Source organism: Leuciscus leuciscus (assembly GCF_965113295.1).
Source record: "Leuciscus leuciscus genome assembly, chromosome: 2".
Classification (NCBI taxonomy): domain Eukaryota; kingdom Metazoa; phylum Chordata; class Actinopteri; order Cypriniformes; family Leuciscidae; genus Leuciscus; species Leuciscus leuciscus.
In genome coordinates this window covers 56004665-56024124 of record NC_138726.1, presented here as the reverse complement: position 1 = coordinate 56024124, position 19460 = coordinate 56004665, and the positions used below count along the sequence as shown (strand labels likewise).

The 19460-nt window shown below is 37.6% G+C and overlaps 1 protein-coding gene across 1 annotated transcript in view; it reads right to left on the bottom strand.

Annotated features, from left to right (window-relative positions):
* LOC309493192 (obscurin-like) overlaps positions 1–7266 on the bottom strand; it is a 404602-nt gene extending 397336 nt beyond the window's left edge. The window contains exon 1 of the mRNA XM_082162312.1: positions 7003–7266. Coding sequence (XP_082018438.1) covers positions 7003–7030 — 28 coding nt within the window. The 5' untranslated portion in view covers positions 7031–7266. The remainder of the gene's footprint in view (positions 1–7002) is intronic.
* Between the last annotated feature and the right edge of the window lie 12194 nt (positions 7267–19460).

The window sequence follows — 19460 nt, the reverse complement described above, 5'->3', positions numbered from 1 at the left end:
TTTAAAAAAAGATTTCATAGAAATTTTGATTTAATTTGGAGTTTCACTACTGAAGTCCACTGTTTATTTTCTTTTTTTCATGCTGTAATGAACAGAAGCCCAGAACATGTGGATATATTGACATTCAGAACATGCTTTCTCAGACTTTTGTTATTATTATTATTTTATATATATATATATATATATATATATATATATATATATATATATATATATATATATATATATATATATATATATATATTTTTTTTTTTTTTATTATTATGTTTGTTTACAAATTTTTACTTTTGTATATTTTTATTATTTTAGCTTTACATTTTGTCAAGGGCTTGTTTACACTTTTTTACACTACTGAATGCCAAAGTAGCGTTTTTGAAGTTTACACGGAGATAACGTTTTTCAAAATTAAAAATAAACTTGCACATTGGGTCCTGTTTCAAAGATTGCGTTCTCGAGTCACCAAACACTGTTGTCGTGCAAATTAACAGCCAGAACACATTAAATGTTTTCTGTTTTCAGTTAAAAGGTTCTCCTGTAAGCGGCCCCTAAGTTAATAACTAATGATCTTTGCAACATTCAAGTGAATCAATCAAAAACTAACTTTAACTGGACAATAACTTTATTCTAGAGCTGCTGTAAAGGTAAAACAATCTCTGTTACACTGTAAAAAAATTCTTTGCCTCTCCAAGTCAAAATTTTCTAGTGACTGATAACATCTAAATTTTTTTATTGGCCAAAGTGCAATTCTTGTTGCAATAGTCTGTTAACATTGGCTCAATGAGAAATAATGAGAAATAATACGTCAGACTAATTGAAAAATTTAGATGTAACCAGTCACTAGAAAATTTTGACTTGGGTATGTATTTTTTTTTTTTACAGTGTACTTTAATTTCCTATTATCACTGTAACACTGCTTTGAAACAATCTATGTTGTTAGAAGCGTTAAATAAATGAAGGAGACCTCACTTGACTTGACTGACTTTGAAATACACCAGGAGCAAGAGGCTCTGGGTCCCTGATCACCTGCGTGAACATGTCATAGACCTGCTGCAGATGTGAACAGAGCAATAAACTTCAATGTCTGTAAAGTACGATGCCTGAGACAGTGCAACAGGCACGGCCACATTAATGCACGGGTTTACCTGGGCTGAAGCCCAGGGGCCTCCCAAGTTCAGGGGCCTCCCAAGTTCAGGTTCATGATGAGCTGAAAAGGTCATATTGTTTTGTAACTTGTCAGATTTTGTCGCTGTATGTCGCTAGTCTCTATACTGTGAAGTTGCTTGTGGGCGTTGGTAGTGCTGTCGCTCTAATGTTAGACCGCTCGTCTGGCCACATCTATACAAAACACCATCACAAGTGATAGTCAAATTAAAATAATATAGTTGTATGATACAACTATATTATTTTAATTTGACTAGGAATTAGGCTCAAAAGAAACAGTATGCTGTTGGGAGAGTGTTTTTATATTACCACACAGCAGTGTTCAGTGGATTAAATAATTTACTAGATTAACGATCGATCAATCTACAAATTAAACTCACTCATACTGTCTTAAATTACTAAAACGTCATCCGAATTTGACAAATAATACATTTTCTTGTCCCTTATAGTCAGCATAATGCAGGGGAAACTGTAAAATGAACTGCAGCAGTGCTAAACTTGCACCATAAAACTACAACACTCGAACAAACTATAAATGTATGAATTAAACTCACTGAGACTGTCGACAGTTTCTTTTCCATGCATCATTTTATTATATCCATGTTTGTGGTTGGTTACAGTCAAATCATATAAAACAGTGGAATCGCCCTCGAACTCTTCTGTCTTGCCTGCACTGCACTCGAGACGGTGACGGGAGCTGAGCTCCACTGAAAGGCTTCTTTCCTCTTGGTTGTTGCTCACGAAAATCGCTTCTCATTTGCATAAAGTTGAAATATAGCCTATAGGCTTGTTTACCTATCAGAATGTCTATAGTTAGTTTTGGGGTGTGTCCGTGTCCGTCTATGATTGAGTGACATTAAGTTGAAAATGTCGGGGAGGACGTTTGAGAGTGGTGCCCAGAAAAGAAAAAAAACGTATTAAGAAGGAGTTGTGCGAAAAAGATCTACTAAAGAGCATCCCAAAGCTCACGGGATTTTTTAAACCAGTTGCTACTGAAGATGGACCCAGCACCGGAGGAAGATCGCTATCCCACACACCGGAGGGAGCGGAGGAGGCGCAGGCCGCACAGGTGGATAGCTGGAGAGGAGCAGGGGACTGCCCGCAGCAATGGAGGGGAGGAGGAGGTGGGAGCACACAAGTCCCAGAGAGAGGACCAGGCCGCAAACCAGTTAGGGGGAGACGAGTCAGATGACCCATATTATAACAGTGACCCGGGCCGCTGGGGAAACAATATTGACCGAAAAGTGCGGGCTTATCGGGCGGCAACGGGACCGGAGTCCTGTCAAAATAAAGATGCTGACGTGTCGGCATCGGAACGCCAATATAAACAGCAGAGAAGATTTTTCTCAAAAATGCATTTCAAACGCAAGTAACGGAGAGTGTGTGCCCAGAGAATGGCTCTGTTATTCACCATCAGCAGGTAGTGTGTTTTGTTTTGCATGCAAAATATTTGGCGAGAACAAGGAAAAGTCAGCATTTGTGTGGGGGTTATTTTGAAACATGCTAATGATCGTATAGCAGAACATGAAAGCTGTGACATTCACAGAAAAGCCATGATCGCTTACATCAATCAAGCAGCTGACAGTGGGACAGTGGACTCAGAACTCAAAAAGCAGTTCAATGAGGAGTGTGAATACTGGACACAGGTTCTACAGAGAGTTGTTACTGTTGTGAAGTTTTTGGCTGAACGGGGACTTGCTTTCAGGGGTGACAGCCACAGGTTTGGAGACACCGACAACGGCAATTATTTGGGGTGCATGGAGCTGATCAGCCAGTTTGATCCTTTTTTAAAGGCTCATATTAAAAATACGGAAACACGGGCAGAGGAACCCCATCCTACCTCTCCCTGAATGTGTGTGAGGAATTCATACAGCTGATGGGACAGAAAGTGCTTGAGGAAGTAATCAGCAGAGTGAAACTCGCAAAGTATTTCGCTATCAGTTTGGACTTTCTCCACGCCAGACTTTCATCATGCGGTACATGTCACCAGAGGGCTGTATAGAGGAGCGCTTCGTAAAGTTCCTCCCTATTGAAAGCCACACAGGAGAAGCACTGTTCAACTCAGTTATTAGTGTTTTAGAGGAGATGGGCATTGACATTAATAACTGTAGAAGACAATGTTATGACAATGCTAATAATATGTCAGGAGCCTACAAAGGTGTGCAGGCCCGCATCAAGCAGATCAGCTCATTGGCACAGTGGGTACCCTCATACCCTCACACAGGTATGTACCCACATACCCTAAACCTGCAGTGTGAACTGCTGTGAGGAGACTGGACAGTTTTTCAGTTTTGTACAAGCTTTGTTCAACTTTTCATCAAAGACCACTTCACGCTGGCAGATGATCAGGGCAGGGTTGCAGCCCAATGATAATAAAAGAATAGAGACTTTGAAATCGCTTTCTGACACAAGATGGTCAGTGCACGCTGTCGCAACCAAAGCCCTATGTCAGAACTACGCAGGGATCCAGCAGTCATTACTCAATATTGCTGATGATGATGAGCACCAGAATTTGAGCACAAGAGAAGAGGCTAGGGCACTGCACAAAAAGATGAACAAACTGGAAATTGCACTAATGTGCAACATGTGGAATGACATCCTTCAACGTTTCCAGGGTGTGAGTACTGCACTACAAGCGGTGGAATTGGATCTGTGCAATGCTGTGGATCTGGTTCGGTCATTGCATGAATATGTAGCAGTCCTCCGGGATCAGTTTGATAGCTTTGAGACAGCTGCAAGGAACATGTCCCCCATTGTGTCTCATGAGTACAAAGCAGACACCAAGCGAAAGAAAAAAAGAAGGAGACAGGCTGATGAGTCATCTGAGCCTGAGTGCGAGCTATCAGGCCGCAAACGCTTCTGTACATCTGTGTATATCTATATCATTGACCGTTTAGTGTCACAACTGGACAGAAGGTACCAGTCATACAAAGAATTGTGTGAAAACTTCGGGTTTTTAAATGGTTTGCACTTGATTTCCCCCCAAGACCTCCGCTCAGCAGCATTGAGCCTGCAGAGGAAATACAACAGCGACTTGGAAGAGGACTTTGTGGAGGAGGTGGTACAGTTCAGAGAATTTGTACAGGATGAAAATGTGAGCAGCACGTCTGCAGTGGAGTTACTGAAATTTTTAAGAAGAAGAAAACTCCATACAGTGTTTCCAAACACAGACATAGCTCTACGGCTATTCCTGACTATGCCAGTGACCAACACGAGCGGAGAACAGTCCTTCTCCAAACTGGACTTGGTGAAAAATAGACTGCGATCAAGCATGCAGCAAGACCGAGTCAGTCATCTCACACTGATGTCTATTGAGCATGACATCCTTCGTTATTTGGATTTTAAGGACATAATTGGGGCCTTTTCTTCAAAGAAGACCAGACGAAAGCACTTCTAAAAGGGTAAGAAAGTGCTGTATTTATAGCTTGTGCTGTGCAGGTTTTAAATTGTTGTGGTTGTGCATTGTTTTAAGAGAAATGCACATTTATACTGCAAACCTTCAATAAATGTTGCTCAGTTTCATCTTTTTGGTACCTGGCATTAGGCCGTGTTGCTATCCATGGTGCTGAATGTGTGTCTGTGCAGGTGCATGTGATTGGTTCAAAGGGCCCGCTGAGGCCAGAGAAGAGGCTCCTACTTTGATCTGTTGCTGTTCTTTGCTTATGCTGTTATCAGTTATTATCAATGTTTGTGCAGACAGGTGATGGTTGGTGACGTTTTTCATAATATTGTTTGAAATCATACTTTCACACATTTTGGTTTTATTATCAGCATAAGTTGCTGTGTGTGGTAGTTAAATAAAGTGTCTTGTGTTTATGCTCAAGTGGGCTCAGTGATATGTTAATAACAATATTATGGTGTTTTCTGTCTCAAAGAGGGAAAACTCACTGTTGTAGGTCTCGAAAGAAACTAATGCATTTTGTGATGTAGATTACCTAGATATTACACTTTTTTAAAAATGAGACTCTATAAATCGAGGGGATGGGGGGCCTACAAAACCTCTCAGCCCCGGGGCCTAACATTAGGTTAAGGCGGCTCTGGCTACAGGGAGTGTTAAAAAGGCCATTAATAATTATAATATGCCTTGTGTCTTTCCAACCTTTCTGGGGCTTCAAAGTGTTAATTAAATAGCTGTCAATGTACAGTAGCTCCTCTTGAGCCATCGGATTTCATAAAAAATATCTTCATTTGTGTTCCGAAGATGAACGAAGGTCGTACGGGTTTGGAACGACATGAGGGCGAGTAATTAATGACAGAATTTTCATTTTTGGCTGAACTATCCCTTTAAGTCTCAGATGTTGAATTTTTTTTAATGTTAAGACAAATATTTACACATAAGAAATCTGCTGGGGGGCAGATTGAAAGCAGTTGAAAGTTTTTCTTTGTTTCTTTTCTTTTCTTTTTCTCTTTTTTTGGCGGAGTTTACGTTATGTTGGCTCAAGAGCACTTGAAGTCCCCAAACGAACAAGATGTGAAAACACCCTTAAGCGACATTGAAAATGTATAAATGTATTTGCAATATATCAAAACAAGTGATAATTAAAGGAATATAGCACAAGCACAGTTTTCATTCAAAACATTTCACTAAATTAAGTATTGTTAAAAATATTAAACAACATTTTGTTTCAATGTTAATATACACCTGTGGTTATTCTGCTAGGACACTGAGACCAGTTTGTTAAAAAAGACATATATGAGTGATTTAAATGTCCAAATACTTATTGCAATAACTTTTCAATAAGAGGGTCAGAGAGAATGAGTCTCTGATGGAGAGTTTATTTAACAATCCCAACAGGATTTCGCAATATCTTTTTTTTTGTGATTCTTGTGATCAAAATTACAGATTTTGTGGTGGTAATTTCTAGAAATCTGCGTAAAAAAATGTCAGTGTTTTTTTTTTTATTATTTGTTTTATAATTATGATCAAACATTTACCATATTATTATGCTCAATAGTCATCCAGGAGAATAGAACACAGAATGCATAGATCTTGTTTATTTTGGTATCTTACAAAAAAGGCTAGTCCTGGGGGTATTCCAGAAAGCAGGTTATGTGACACACCCGGGTATGTTTAAGGGTAAGTAAGCAAATAATCTCAACTTTTGGTTCCAAAAATGGAGGGAACTTGCAGGGTATGTACAGTAAGTAGCCATAGCAACTCACTCTCTGAACATATCCCCGCTCCGAATCAGCTCATAGTCCCGGGTTAGTTTACTTAAGAGGTGTTCAGAGTTAGTTTACTTCAGAGGTGTTCAGGGTTAGTTTACTTAAGATGTGTTCAGTGTTAGTTTACTTCAGAGGTGTTCAGGGTTAGTTTACTTCAGAGGTGTTCGGGGTTAGTTTACTTCAGAGGTGTTCGGGGTTAGTTTGGGGTTAGTTTACTTCAGAGGTGTTCGGGGTTAGTTTGGGGTTAGTTTACTTCAGAGGTGTTCGGGGTTAGTTTGGGGTTAGTTTACTTCAGAGGTGTTCGGGGTTAGTTTACTTCAGAGGTGTTCAGGGTTAGTTTGGGGTTAGTTTACTTCAGAGGTGTTCGGGGTTAGTTTGGGGTAGTTTACTTCAGAGGTGTTCGGGGTTAGTTTGGGGTTAGTTTACTTCAGAGGTGTTCGGGGTTAGTTTGGGGTTAGTTTACTTCAGAGTGTTCAGGGTTAGTTTACTTCAGAGGTGTTCAGGGTTAGTTTATTTCAGAGGTGTTCATGGCTATACTTCAGAATGAATTTCAACAATAAAGAATAGTGAGACTGTGGGTCAGACTCTCCTCACAACACTATCATGTATCTTATCTTCAGCTGAATACATTAGAAACAGAAAAAAAAATAGTACAGGATATAATCAAATACTCACAGATGAGAGGCAGTGCACTGGAGCCCATACTGTCACACTAATAGACTGTTTTAACAGCGCTGTGTGCTGAAACACACACTTCCTGTGTTTAAACAGTCATTTCACACTTCAAGAAGAGATGAGGGAGGAGGACACAAAACTCTAAAAAAGGTGTTCTGGTAATTGTTGTAGAAAATGCACACTGCCAGACGGAATACATCTGAGACGAGGCTGAATCCAGCTTCTTATTGACGCTATCCGTTCCGTTCCACCTTAAAAGACTCTTCCGCGTTTGTTAGCTTGTTATTCATGCTCAACTTAGGGACCGTGCAGTTTTTCCTCTTTTTCACGTTTTTGCGGGATTGTGTTGCTTTTGTGTCTATTTTCAGAATAAAATAACAATAAACAATGTTTAAATGCAAATAACACTGATATATCAGCGAAAATGGACTGTAAAAATGTAAAGCCACACCTAGAATTACAGTATTCTTTAACTATTGTACATGTCATAAACTCAATTTAGAGACCATGTGGTTTTTTGCTTATTCACACATTTTAGGGAACCTATTTCTATTGTGTCTATTTTCAGAAAAGAATAATAAACTATTTTGAAAGGTATAACAAATAATAACAACACATAGGCCTAAAATGACTGTAAACATAATTACATCATTATTTAATAATTGCACATGCCAGCATTTTAATGCATTTATAAATCAATTGAATAAAAAAATAAAAATAAAAAATATATACAAATTTCAATTTCACAAGGTAACTAGAGATTATGATCCAGCCTCTTTTGAAGACTGCAGATGACCCAACACCTTTGAATAGATGGATAGACACCTACCCCTGCAAGGAGCCCAGAACATCAAACATGGATGATTATTGTAATGGAAAATTTTGATTTTCATTGATCTTCAACATATATTGCAAAGTTATGTGTCACATGTTTCTATTGTCTATATTGTGGTATGTTAACAGGATATGCATGTTTGTACACCTGTATCCGTGCAGAGTGAGACAGGATGGGGAAAGCTGAAGAGGGACCTTCTGACCTCAGAGGTCAGGATGGGGAAAGCTGACCTCAGAGGTCAGGATGCATCTACATTTGTTGGTCCCATTGTCAGAAGTAGTGATGAATAGGAGCATGTGCAAAAGTGTGCCAAAGTTAGTGGAAAACTACTAGGAAAAGCAACAGCTGAAGGAGACCTTGGTAAAGAATATAAAAGATTTCGCACAGCTCCTCCTCCTTGTCTTACACTCTGCAGACAGGCTCTGAATGTCTGTATGACTGTCTGACCTTCTTTTGCAAGAGAATAAATTACTTTAAAAGACAGTCTGACTCAGTGTCTCTTACGCAATGAGGATGTTCAAGAAATTTTTGCCACAACATTATACAAAATTATAATTTTATCATTGCCTTAAAATGCACACTAATTTCTCTAAAATGCATATATGATATTTGTAAATACTATAATTTGTGCTATCTTACAACTGTACTTTCTGAAATCATCTCATAAAACGTTATTGTGGTTTTGTACCTGACTTTTCTGTAAAGCTGATTTGAAATGATATGTATTGTGAAAAGGCAAGCGTTATACAAATTGGAATGTGTGAATTAAATTGAATTGACTTGAAAGAGCCATTGCATTGTTGGTTACTGTAGCATTTTGATGTTATGGACCCAATCTGACAATACAGTTAGATGAGTTATCACATTGTTGGCTCATTTGGGGATGTTTCACTGGTGCTTTATACCCAGTGTGCTTGATCATGCACAATTTCAGATATTTTTACTGTAGCATTTTGAAGTTATGGACCCACGAATTTGACAAACATGGCAATACAGCTGGAGTAGCCATTGCATTTGTTGAACCATTTGGAGGCGCTATATATCAGCTGACTTTGAGAGTGTGTAAAAAGTTGCACTGGGGCCTTATGAACGCGCCACGCGGCAGTTCGAGTCTTTTAAGGTGGAACGGATAGAGTCAATAATAAACTGTGATAAGAAGCTAGACCTCCTATGAGACGAGCCTCACCTCTTCTGGAATTCAGCTAAGTGTAGGCGGCTATGGAATTCCAAAAGCTGACTAAATAATGAATAAATACATTAAATAAATATACAATAAAATAAAAATAAATGACTAGGCCTATTTATACTTTAATTTCCTTAATTATGCATATATGTATTTATGTCTACATTTATTTATTTCCCCGTTTGTTTATTTATAAATTTATAGATTTATTTGTCTGTATGCTAGTGTATGGAGGACGAAACCTATGGATGAGGAAACCTGCAACAACAATAAATAAATACGCAAATAATAAATAAATATAAATAAATCCACAAAATTATACATAGATACATATATAAATAAATAAATGTGCAAATAAATAAATATATAAATCCACATTTTCATGCATAAATAAATATATAACTAAATAATGTGCAATGAGATAAATAATTAATTAAATAAATAAATAATGTTGGTGAAGGAAATAAAAAAAATAAAAAAAATGTTAAATGGAAATGCTAAACTGAAAGTTGTCTTTTTTTTTTCATTTAACCGTTTATTTATTTTTGAATGTAGCTCCATATTTATTTTTCCTTGGTGCAATATGCTAATGAGAGGGTGTCAATCAAACACCAGGTAGGCGGTCTGTAAGTCAGCAGAGAGCGACCACTTAAAGGTAAAAGTTTGCACTGCATCCTCTGACTATTCACAACTGGCTAGTTGTGTCCCTCAAATAGCGAATAATTGAAAGTATGGGATAACCAGAATAATCAAAGATCTAAATTAAATAATAATCAATATGATTTTTTTCTAATAAGAAACACAATCTAAATATGAAATTCATTTGAAATTGGAGTCAGATTTAGCACAGAGCTTCACAGAAGCTGAAAAGACATGCATTATACCTTCGCCCACACCGTTGGATTCCGCAGTTGGGTCGACGAGGGGCCCTTACAATATCAATTTAGTATGATTCCCTCTTTTCCCCTGTTTGACTTTGCGCTTATTTTTTTGTAAGACATGAAAAGCATATAAATAACATATAGAATCATACATTTTTCATGCCTTTTTGTGTTTTAAAAGACTCTCACATTTACACGTTACAAGCAAAAATTTATGTGATTAACTTTTCACATCACTGATTCTTCACTGGAACAAAACAAGCTTCAGAACTCCAAACCAAATTAGATCAAAGTGTTTGAGACACACGACATCACTTCCTGTTTGATGTCGGCACCATCAACTTCATTGTGACTATATATATATAGTGGCGGCCAAAAGAATATGGACACTTAGTGTGTTTCACATATATGACACTTCAAATGAACCAAACCCAGTTCAGTTAAGGCCAATTCACACTGTACCGACATCGACGACCAACTGCAACTGTTTCTCTGTCTCTGTTGGCATTGGTCGCCATTTGTTAGTGCAGTGTGAACTGGCATTTCAAAAGAACCAGAAAGAGAACACGCAGGGACGGATTATGACTTGCAAAGGCCCTGGGGCCAATTAACTCCATCTCTTTATTTTTACATTTGCATAATTTCCAACATTTTTGTGGACAGATGATTACAGCATTTCACTAGGTTTGTATGAGGCATGTTTGTAAACCTGTTTTCAACTGTAGCTTTCCACCAAAATAAATGCTCAATGGTTTGTCTTGTGCAAGGGAAGAAATTAAGGAAAAGGTGTTCTAATTTTCCACTTATATTAAATTACATTTATTTTACAGTGCATTTGTTATGCATATACATATATATATATACATATATACACACACACATATATATATATATATATATATATATATATATATATATACACACATATATATATACACACATATATATATATACACACATATATATATATATATATACATATACACATATATATATATACACATATATACACACACATATATACATTCATATATATTATAACTGTCTTAGGGATAATAATAATAGCCTAATCATTATTATTAGGGGTTCAAGCACGAAGTGCTGAACACCTATTGTATTTGTAAAGATTTTTATTAGGGGTTCAAGCACGAAGTGCTGAACACCTATTGTATTTGTAAAGATTTTTAGGGGTTCAAGCACGAAGTGCTGAAACCCTATTGTAATTGTACTGATTATTATTAGGGGTTCAAGCACGAAGTGCTGAAACCCTATTGTAATTGTCCTGATTAGGGGTTCAAGCATGAAATGCTGAAACCCTATTGTAATTGTACTGATTTTTATTAGGGGTTCAAGCACGAAGTGCTGAAACCCTATTGTAATTGTACTGATTTTTATTATTATTATTATTATTATTATTATTATTATTATTATTATTATTATTATTCCGCCCTAAAACGCATCGTGCAGCCCAAACCGTCAGAGCTGGAACCTTGACACTTGGCCAAATGATAGTGCTCAATTTGGGGAGAACCTATCAAAATATGGCCCAGATTGGCCAATAGGTGGCGCCATAATGACCACATTTACTAAATTGGTCATAACTCCTACATACTTTGTCATAGAGGCTCAAATTTAGCATCACTGTGATCCCTGGCTCCAGACGAACAACATGGCTATCTCCAAATCCCGATTTGAGCAAAAAAAAAAATTATATGGCCACTTTTGTCCAAAGCCTACTTTGGCAAACTAGTCCCTGGTTTTTGGTCCAATTGGAACCAGACCAGTCTAGGCCAATTCTCTGGACTCTCTAGATAAATAATTATCAAAAAAAAGTTGAACTTTTGCATTTGCCTGGCTGTAACAGGCTCATTTAGGAAAGGGGAGGGACAAAAAAACACTCAAAAGCCTATACAACCTAAGGGAAAACACCAAACTTCACAAAAATCGATGAGCATATGTGTCCTAACATGGTGAAGAAGCATGCCAAGTTTCGTGAAGATCGGACAATTTTTATTAGGGGTTCAAGCACGAAGTGCTGAAACCCTATTGTAATTGTACTGATTTTTATTATTATTATTATTATTATTATTATTATTATTATTATTATTATTATTATTCCGCCCTAAAACGCATCGTGCAGCCCAAACCGTCAGAGCTGGAACCTTGACACTTGGCCAAATGATAGTGCTCAATTTGGGGAGAACCTATCAAAATATGGCCCAGATTGGCCAATAGGTGGCGCCATAATGACCACATTTACTAAATTGGTCATAACTCCTACATACTTTGTCATAGAGGCTCAAATTTAGCATCACTGTGATCCCTGGCTCCAGACGAACAACATGGCTATCTCCAAATCCCGATTTGAGCAAAAAAAAAATTTATATGGCCACTTTTGTCCAAAGCCTACTTTGGCAAACTAGTCCCTGGTTTTTGGTCCAATTGGAACCAGACCAGTCTAGGCCAATTCTCTGGACTCTCTAGATAAATAATTATCAAAAAAAAGTTGAACTTTTGCATTTGCCTGGCTGTAACAGGCTCATTTAGGAAAGGGGAGGGACAAAAAAACACTCAAAAGCCTATACAACCTAAGGGAAAACACCAAACTTCACAAAAATCGATGAGCATATGTGTCCTAACATGGTGAAGAAGCATGCCAAGTTTCGTGAAGATCGGACAATTTTTATTAGGGGTTCAAGCACGAAGTGCTGAAACCCTATTGTAATTGTACTGATTTTTATTATTATTATTAGGGGTTCAAGCACGAAGTGCTGAAACCCTATTGTAATTGTCCTGATTTTTATTATTATTTTTCTTCTGCCGTAAAACGCATCGTGCAGCCCAAACCGTAAGAGCTGGAACTTTGAAACTTTGCCATATGGTAGTACAAAAATCGAGGAGAGGTTATCAAATTATGACCTCGAATGGCCCATAGGTGGCGCTATAGCGACCAAAAGCGCGAAACTGCTCATAACTCCTAGACCGTATGTCGTAGACTCAAGTGTCTTATATCATTGGAAAGCTGGATGCCTGACGAACAAAACGTATATCTCCGATTTCATTTCCGCCATGATAGATTTTCCGCCATTTTGAATTTTGTCAAAAATCTACTTTTGCGAACTAGTCCCTGGTTTTTTGCCCGATCGGAACCAAACCAGTGCAGAAATGTTCTCTGGAGTCTGAATATCAATAATTATCGAAAAAAAGTTGAAATTTCCATTCACGGTCGCTAAGGGTCGCCCAAATGTATGTTGTGGGAGGAGCCTATTTTACTAAAATGGCTATAACTCCAGAAGTAAATGAGGTATCTTCACCAAACTCGGTACAAATGTGTAAGAGGTCAATTTGAGGTCACAGTAAAAAAAACGCGGCGAATGGCCACATGGTGGCGCTATAACATGAAAAAAACATAAAACGGCCCATAACCACCTGACCGTTAGTCCGATTGACTTGAAAATTGGTATGCAGTGTCTTGGTCCAAGGTGTCATGTATGTGTACGAGGACATTGGCGTATCTAAAAAAACATGGCCGCCATCGGCCAATGAAGTTTGAGCACCTATTAGACAAGGTTAACGGAGGCCGATCGGAACGAAACTCGGTGGGCATGTTCTACTCATGGCCCTAGAGGTCTGTAAGAATTTTTAAAGAAATCGGCCACTAATTGGCGCTAACGAGTTTTATGGCTCTGTAATCACGTGGTGTTACACTTATTGTCACAAAATGCATACCATTTGATAGATCTCCTCTTGTTGAACAACTTTGCCTCAAGAACCATTGCTGTCAATCAAACCGTTCATTAAATATTCGTAATTATGTTAAAAACCTACTTTTGCGAACTAGTCCTAGGTTTTTCGCCCGATCGGAACCAAACCAGTCTAGGACAATTCTATGGACTCTCTAGGTCAATAATTATCAAAAAAAAGTTGAACTTTTGCATTTTTCGCATGGCTAACAGGGTCATTTAGAAAATGGGCGTGGTAAAATGCACTCAAAAGCCTATAAATCCTAAACGAAAACTCAGAACTTCACGAAAATTGATGAGCATATGTGTCATAACCTGCTTAAGAAGCATGGAACATTTTATGGAGAGCGGACCATAGTTGGCGCTATAACTGTTAAAACGCTTCAAAACCATATATTTCCTATGGTAAATTGCCTGTATTTGCTGTAAATGGTGTCTTCTATCATATAATGTTCATATCATAATGTTCAAAACCAGTGCAGCACAATTCTCTGAACTCTCTAGATCAATAATTATCAGAAAAAAAGTTTAACTTCTTCAAAAGGTGATTTTATATGAATATAATGACATATTAAGCCAATAAGTGGTATTTTACTGCCCCCTGCTGTCATTTCATCATACTACTCCCTAATATTGTTATAAAATTCATATTTAGACTTTATAAAATCATTATTTTAACATTTACAATCACATTTTGTCAAAACTCATCTATTGAGTATTACTATTGACAATTGTGTTACACTGAGATATGGAAATGGACGAAAGTAAATGAATGAAATGAAACGAAAGTATAACGGCATTTAAGCCACGCCCCCAAATACAAATTCATTCATAACTCGAAAACGGAAAGTCGTTGCGCGCTCAAATTTTGATGGTGAGGACCTCTCGGGGCTCTTGATCGAAACGTGTCGTCGCGGGCCTCGGGAGCGCGCCCCCCCGCGCATCGCAAGCCCGCGGACCCCCGACTTTGAACGACCGCAACTCCCGACCCAAACCACCCCGAACCTTGTGTGAGAGCTCGTTGGAAAGGGCGCGTCCTTGGCTAGCTTCGATTCAAATGTGGTGTTATTTGCCCTGGGCATTCCAGAGATAATAGCCCGAACAGATATGCCTTATAACAGTCATAACTCCCAGCCCCAATCGCCCAAAAACACCTTGATGGTCTCATTCAACAGGGCTCCTCAAGCACTATCTATGCTCTGAGTTTCAGAATTTTTCGCCTTTTGGTTCCTGAGATATAAGTAAAAAAACAAATTCCCATTCATTCATTCAAACACTTCAACTGTAAAATGTAAGCTATAATACCACTGTTGTCCACTAGAGGGAGCAGCAGGATTACGCATGATCTTTTAATTCGCTTTCAGTATTGGGAAATAAACAAATGCTTTAAGAAGCAATCTTTTTTATTACGATGTTTTTTGTTTTATTATGATATTTGTATATATTTTATTTTTTTATTATGATTATGAACGGTTTGATTGACATTAGTGATTCTTGAGGCAAAGATATTTTCACAATATCACATCATAAAAACATTGAAAACATATTTGTCTTTGTGTGTGTGTGTGTGTGTGGATGGATGTGTTTGTGTGTGTCTGTGTGTGTAAGCATGCTTAATGGAAAGAACATGGAGAAACTGCTTTGTTTTACTGGTGGATAAAAAAGTCTTTCAAATGAAAGTGAGTCAATTAGTGGTCTTCTACTGCCCTCTGCAGGACATTCTACTTAATAAAATATTTTCATCTGTGCTTTTGCATTAGTTTTTGGACTATATAAAATTACTTGCATGAAAATCACCTATTATAACACAGTCATATTTTGTCAAAGTTTATCACTTCATTTTCACTGAGCTCTCAGTTTGAACAATTCTGCCTCTCAGTGATTAATTTGAAATCTGAAAATGGTGTTATACAGAGGAGATTTGCAATTATCATTTTGTTACCTATCTTTTATTTTAAATATCTACATCTACAAAAAAATGTGTGTGTTCAAGCATGGTTAGTGTATTAAGTATTATTGTTTAAGTATTATTGTTTTCATTTACATTTTAACCACCAGAAGAAGAACACTCATTGGTTCATTCTGCTCACTAAAATATTATTTTTCATTTTTTTTCCATTTGAAATATTGTTTAAACTTAATAAAATCATTAAAATAACATTTCAAATCATATTTTGTCTGTTTATAAATCCCACAGACTCACATTGGCTGCAATACTAATGTTTTTGTAAAACACAGACCTGATAGTCTAATCTGTGTGTATTGTGCATATATTATTGATATTATTACTATTGCAAATCATGTTATTGTAACTCATATCTTAATAGAATATTATTTGTAATTTTAATTCTTTATTTCTTAATTGTTTTTTTATGATTACTACAGATATTATCACCAAAGATATCAACTACACCTTCACTTTTAGTATTGACACGCTGCACACACAGCACAATCACACACTCACTAATGCATTCAAATAAATGTAATCTTACTGTGCTACTTTATTTGTACATGATTAGAATGAACAGAAATCTAAGACTATTTTTAGAATTAGAAAATGTGTATGGCAAAAAACACTCAAAAGCCTGTAAATCCTAAACAAAAACTCAGACAACTCACTAAACTGCCTTTTGTGCTTAAAGACCCTAAATGCTTGAACCCCGCTAAATGCTGCTTGCAGCTTTAATTATTATTATTATTATTAGGGGTTCAAGCACGAAGTGCTGAAACCCTATTGTAATTGTCCTGATTTTTATTATTATTATTTTTCCGCCATAAAACGCATCGTGCAGCCCAAACCGTAAGACCTAGAGACTTGAAACTTTGCCAGATGGTAGTACTATTGCTCGCTACTCAGATACACGGACTCAGCTCAATCGGCCCATAGGTGGCGCTATAGCAACCAAAAGCGCGAAACAGCTCATAACTCCTAGACCTTATGTCGTAGACTCAAGTGTCTTATATCATTGGAAAGCTGGACGCCTGACGAACAAAACGTATATCTCCGATTTCATTTCCGTCATGATAGATTTTCCGCCATTTTGAATTTTGTCAAAAACCTACTTTTGCGAACTAGTCCCTGGTTTTTTGCCCAATCGGAACCAAACCAGTGCAGAATTGTTCTCTGGAGTCTGAAGATCAATAATTATCGAAAAAAAGTCGAAATTCCGATTCTTGGTCGCTAGGGGGTGATAAATTAATGTTGTGGGAGGAGCCTATTTTACTAAAATGGCTATAACTCGAGAAGTAAATGAGATATCTTCACCAAACTTGGTACACATGTGTAAGAGGTCAATCTGAGGTCACAGTAAACAAATTGCGTCGATTGGCCACATGGTGGCGCTATAAAACAAAACAAAAACGTATAGACACCTGACCGTTTTTCCGAATGACTTGAAATTTGGTATGCAGTGTCTTGGCCCAAGGGGCCATGTATGTCTAAAAGGAATATGGCGTATCTAAAAAAACATGGCCGCCATTGGCCAATGAGGTTTGAGCACCGTTGACGAAGTCCGATCGGAGCGAAACTCGGTGGGCATGTTCGGCTCAAGCCCCTAGAGGTCTGTAAGAATTTTGAAAGAAATCGGCCACTAGTTGGCGCTAACGAGTTTTATGGCTCTGTAATCACGTGGTGTTACACTTATCATCACAAAATGCATATCATCTGATAGATCTGCTTATGCTGAACAACTTTGCCTCAAGAACCATTGCTGTCAATCAAACCGTTCATTAAATATTCATGAATATGTTAAAAACCTACTTTTGCAAACTAGTCCCTGGTTTTTTGCCCGATCGGAACCAGACCAGTCTAGAACAATTCTCTGGACTCTCTAGATCAATAATTATCGAAAAAATGTTGAACTTTTTTTAATTTTGGTGGCTGTAATAGGGTAATTTATAAAAGGGGCGTGGCAAAATACACTAAAAAGCCTATAAATCATAAATGAAAACTCAGAATTTGACAGAAATTGGTGCGCATATGTGACATAACATCATTAACAAGCGTACCAAATTTTATGGAGATCGGACCAAAGGTGGCGCTATAACTGTTAAAAAATTTAAAATCATATATTTCCTATGGTACATTGCCTGTATTGGCAGTAAATGGTCTTTTCCATCTACTATGTCAGTGGTTACATGCTTGCTTAATAACTCTTAATAACTTTTGATGCTTTTGTGCTTAAATGCCTTAAAGGCCTTAACTGCTTGAACCCCGATAAATGCTGCTTGCAGCTTTAATTATTATTATTATTATTCCGCCGTAAAACGCATCGTGCAGCCAAAACCGTAAGTGCTAGAGACTTGAAACTTTGCCAGATGGTAGTACAAAAATCGAGGAGAGGTTATCAAAATATGAGCCAGATTGGCCAATAGGTGGCGCTACAGCGCAAAAAACAAAAAAAATGCATATTTTTGCTTAAATCTCATTAACCGTTTGTCACAGACTCAAGTGTCTTATATCATTGGAATCCTTGGGTCAAGCCGAACAAAAATGGCCTCAAGGATTTCATTTCCGGTATGCAAATTTTTCCGCCATATTGGATTTTGTCCAAAACCTACTTTTGCGAACTAGTCCCTGGTTTTTTGCCCGATCGGAACCAAACCAGTGCAGAAATGTTCACAGGGGTCTGAATATCAATAATTATCGAAAAAAAGTTGAAATTTCGATCCACGGTTGCTAAGGGGTGTCAAAACGTTCGAAGGAGGCGGAGCCTATTTTACTAAAATGGCTATAACTCGTGAACGAAATGAGATATTTTCACCAAACTCGGTACACATGTGTATGGGTTCAGTCTGGGTTCACAGTAAAAAAATCGCGACGATTGAGCACTAGGTGGCGCTATAACATGAAAAAAACATGAAAAGGGCTGTAACCACCTGACCATTAGTCAGATTGACTTGAAAATTGGTATGCAGTGTCTTGATCCAAGGCCCCATGTATATCTATGAGGACATTGGTGTATCTGAAAAAACATGGCCGCCATTGGCCAATGAAGTTTGAGCACCTATTAGACAAGGTTAACGGAGGCCGATCGGAACGAAACTCGATGGGCATGTTCGAGTCATGGCCCTAGAGGTCTGTAAGAATTTTGAAAGAAATCGGCCACTAGTTGGCGCTAACGAGTTTTATGGCTCTGTAATCACGTGGCGTAACACTCATCCACACAATATGCATATCATTTGATATATCTGCTCATGCTGAACAACTTTGCCTCAAGAACCATTGCTGTCAATCAAACCGTTCATTAATTATTTGCAAATATGTTAAAAACCTACTTTTGCGAACTAGTCCTAGGTTTTTTACCCGATCGGAACCAGACCAGTCTAGGACAATTCTATGGACTCTCTAGATCAATAATTATCGAAAAAAAGTTGAACTTTTGCATTTGGATGGCTGTAATAGGGTCATTTATAAAAGGGGCGTGGCAAAATACACTAAAATGCCTATAAATCCTAAATGAAAACTCAGAACTTCACAAAAATTGGTGAGCATATGTGACATAACATCATTAACAAGCATGCCAAATTTTATGGAGATCGGACCAAAGGTGGCGCTATAACTGTTAAAAAGCTTTAAAACCATATATTACCTATGGTAAATTGCCTGCATTGGCTGTAAATGGTCTTTTTCATCTATAATGTCAGTGTTTACATGCTTGCTAAATACATTTTAATAACTTTTGATGCTTTTGTGCTTATAAACCTTAAAGGCCTTAACAGCTTGAACCCCGATAAATGCTGCTTGCAGCTTTAATTTTTATTATTATTTTTCTTCTGCCGTAAAACGCATCGTGCAGCCCAAACCGTAAGAGCTG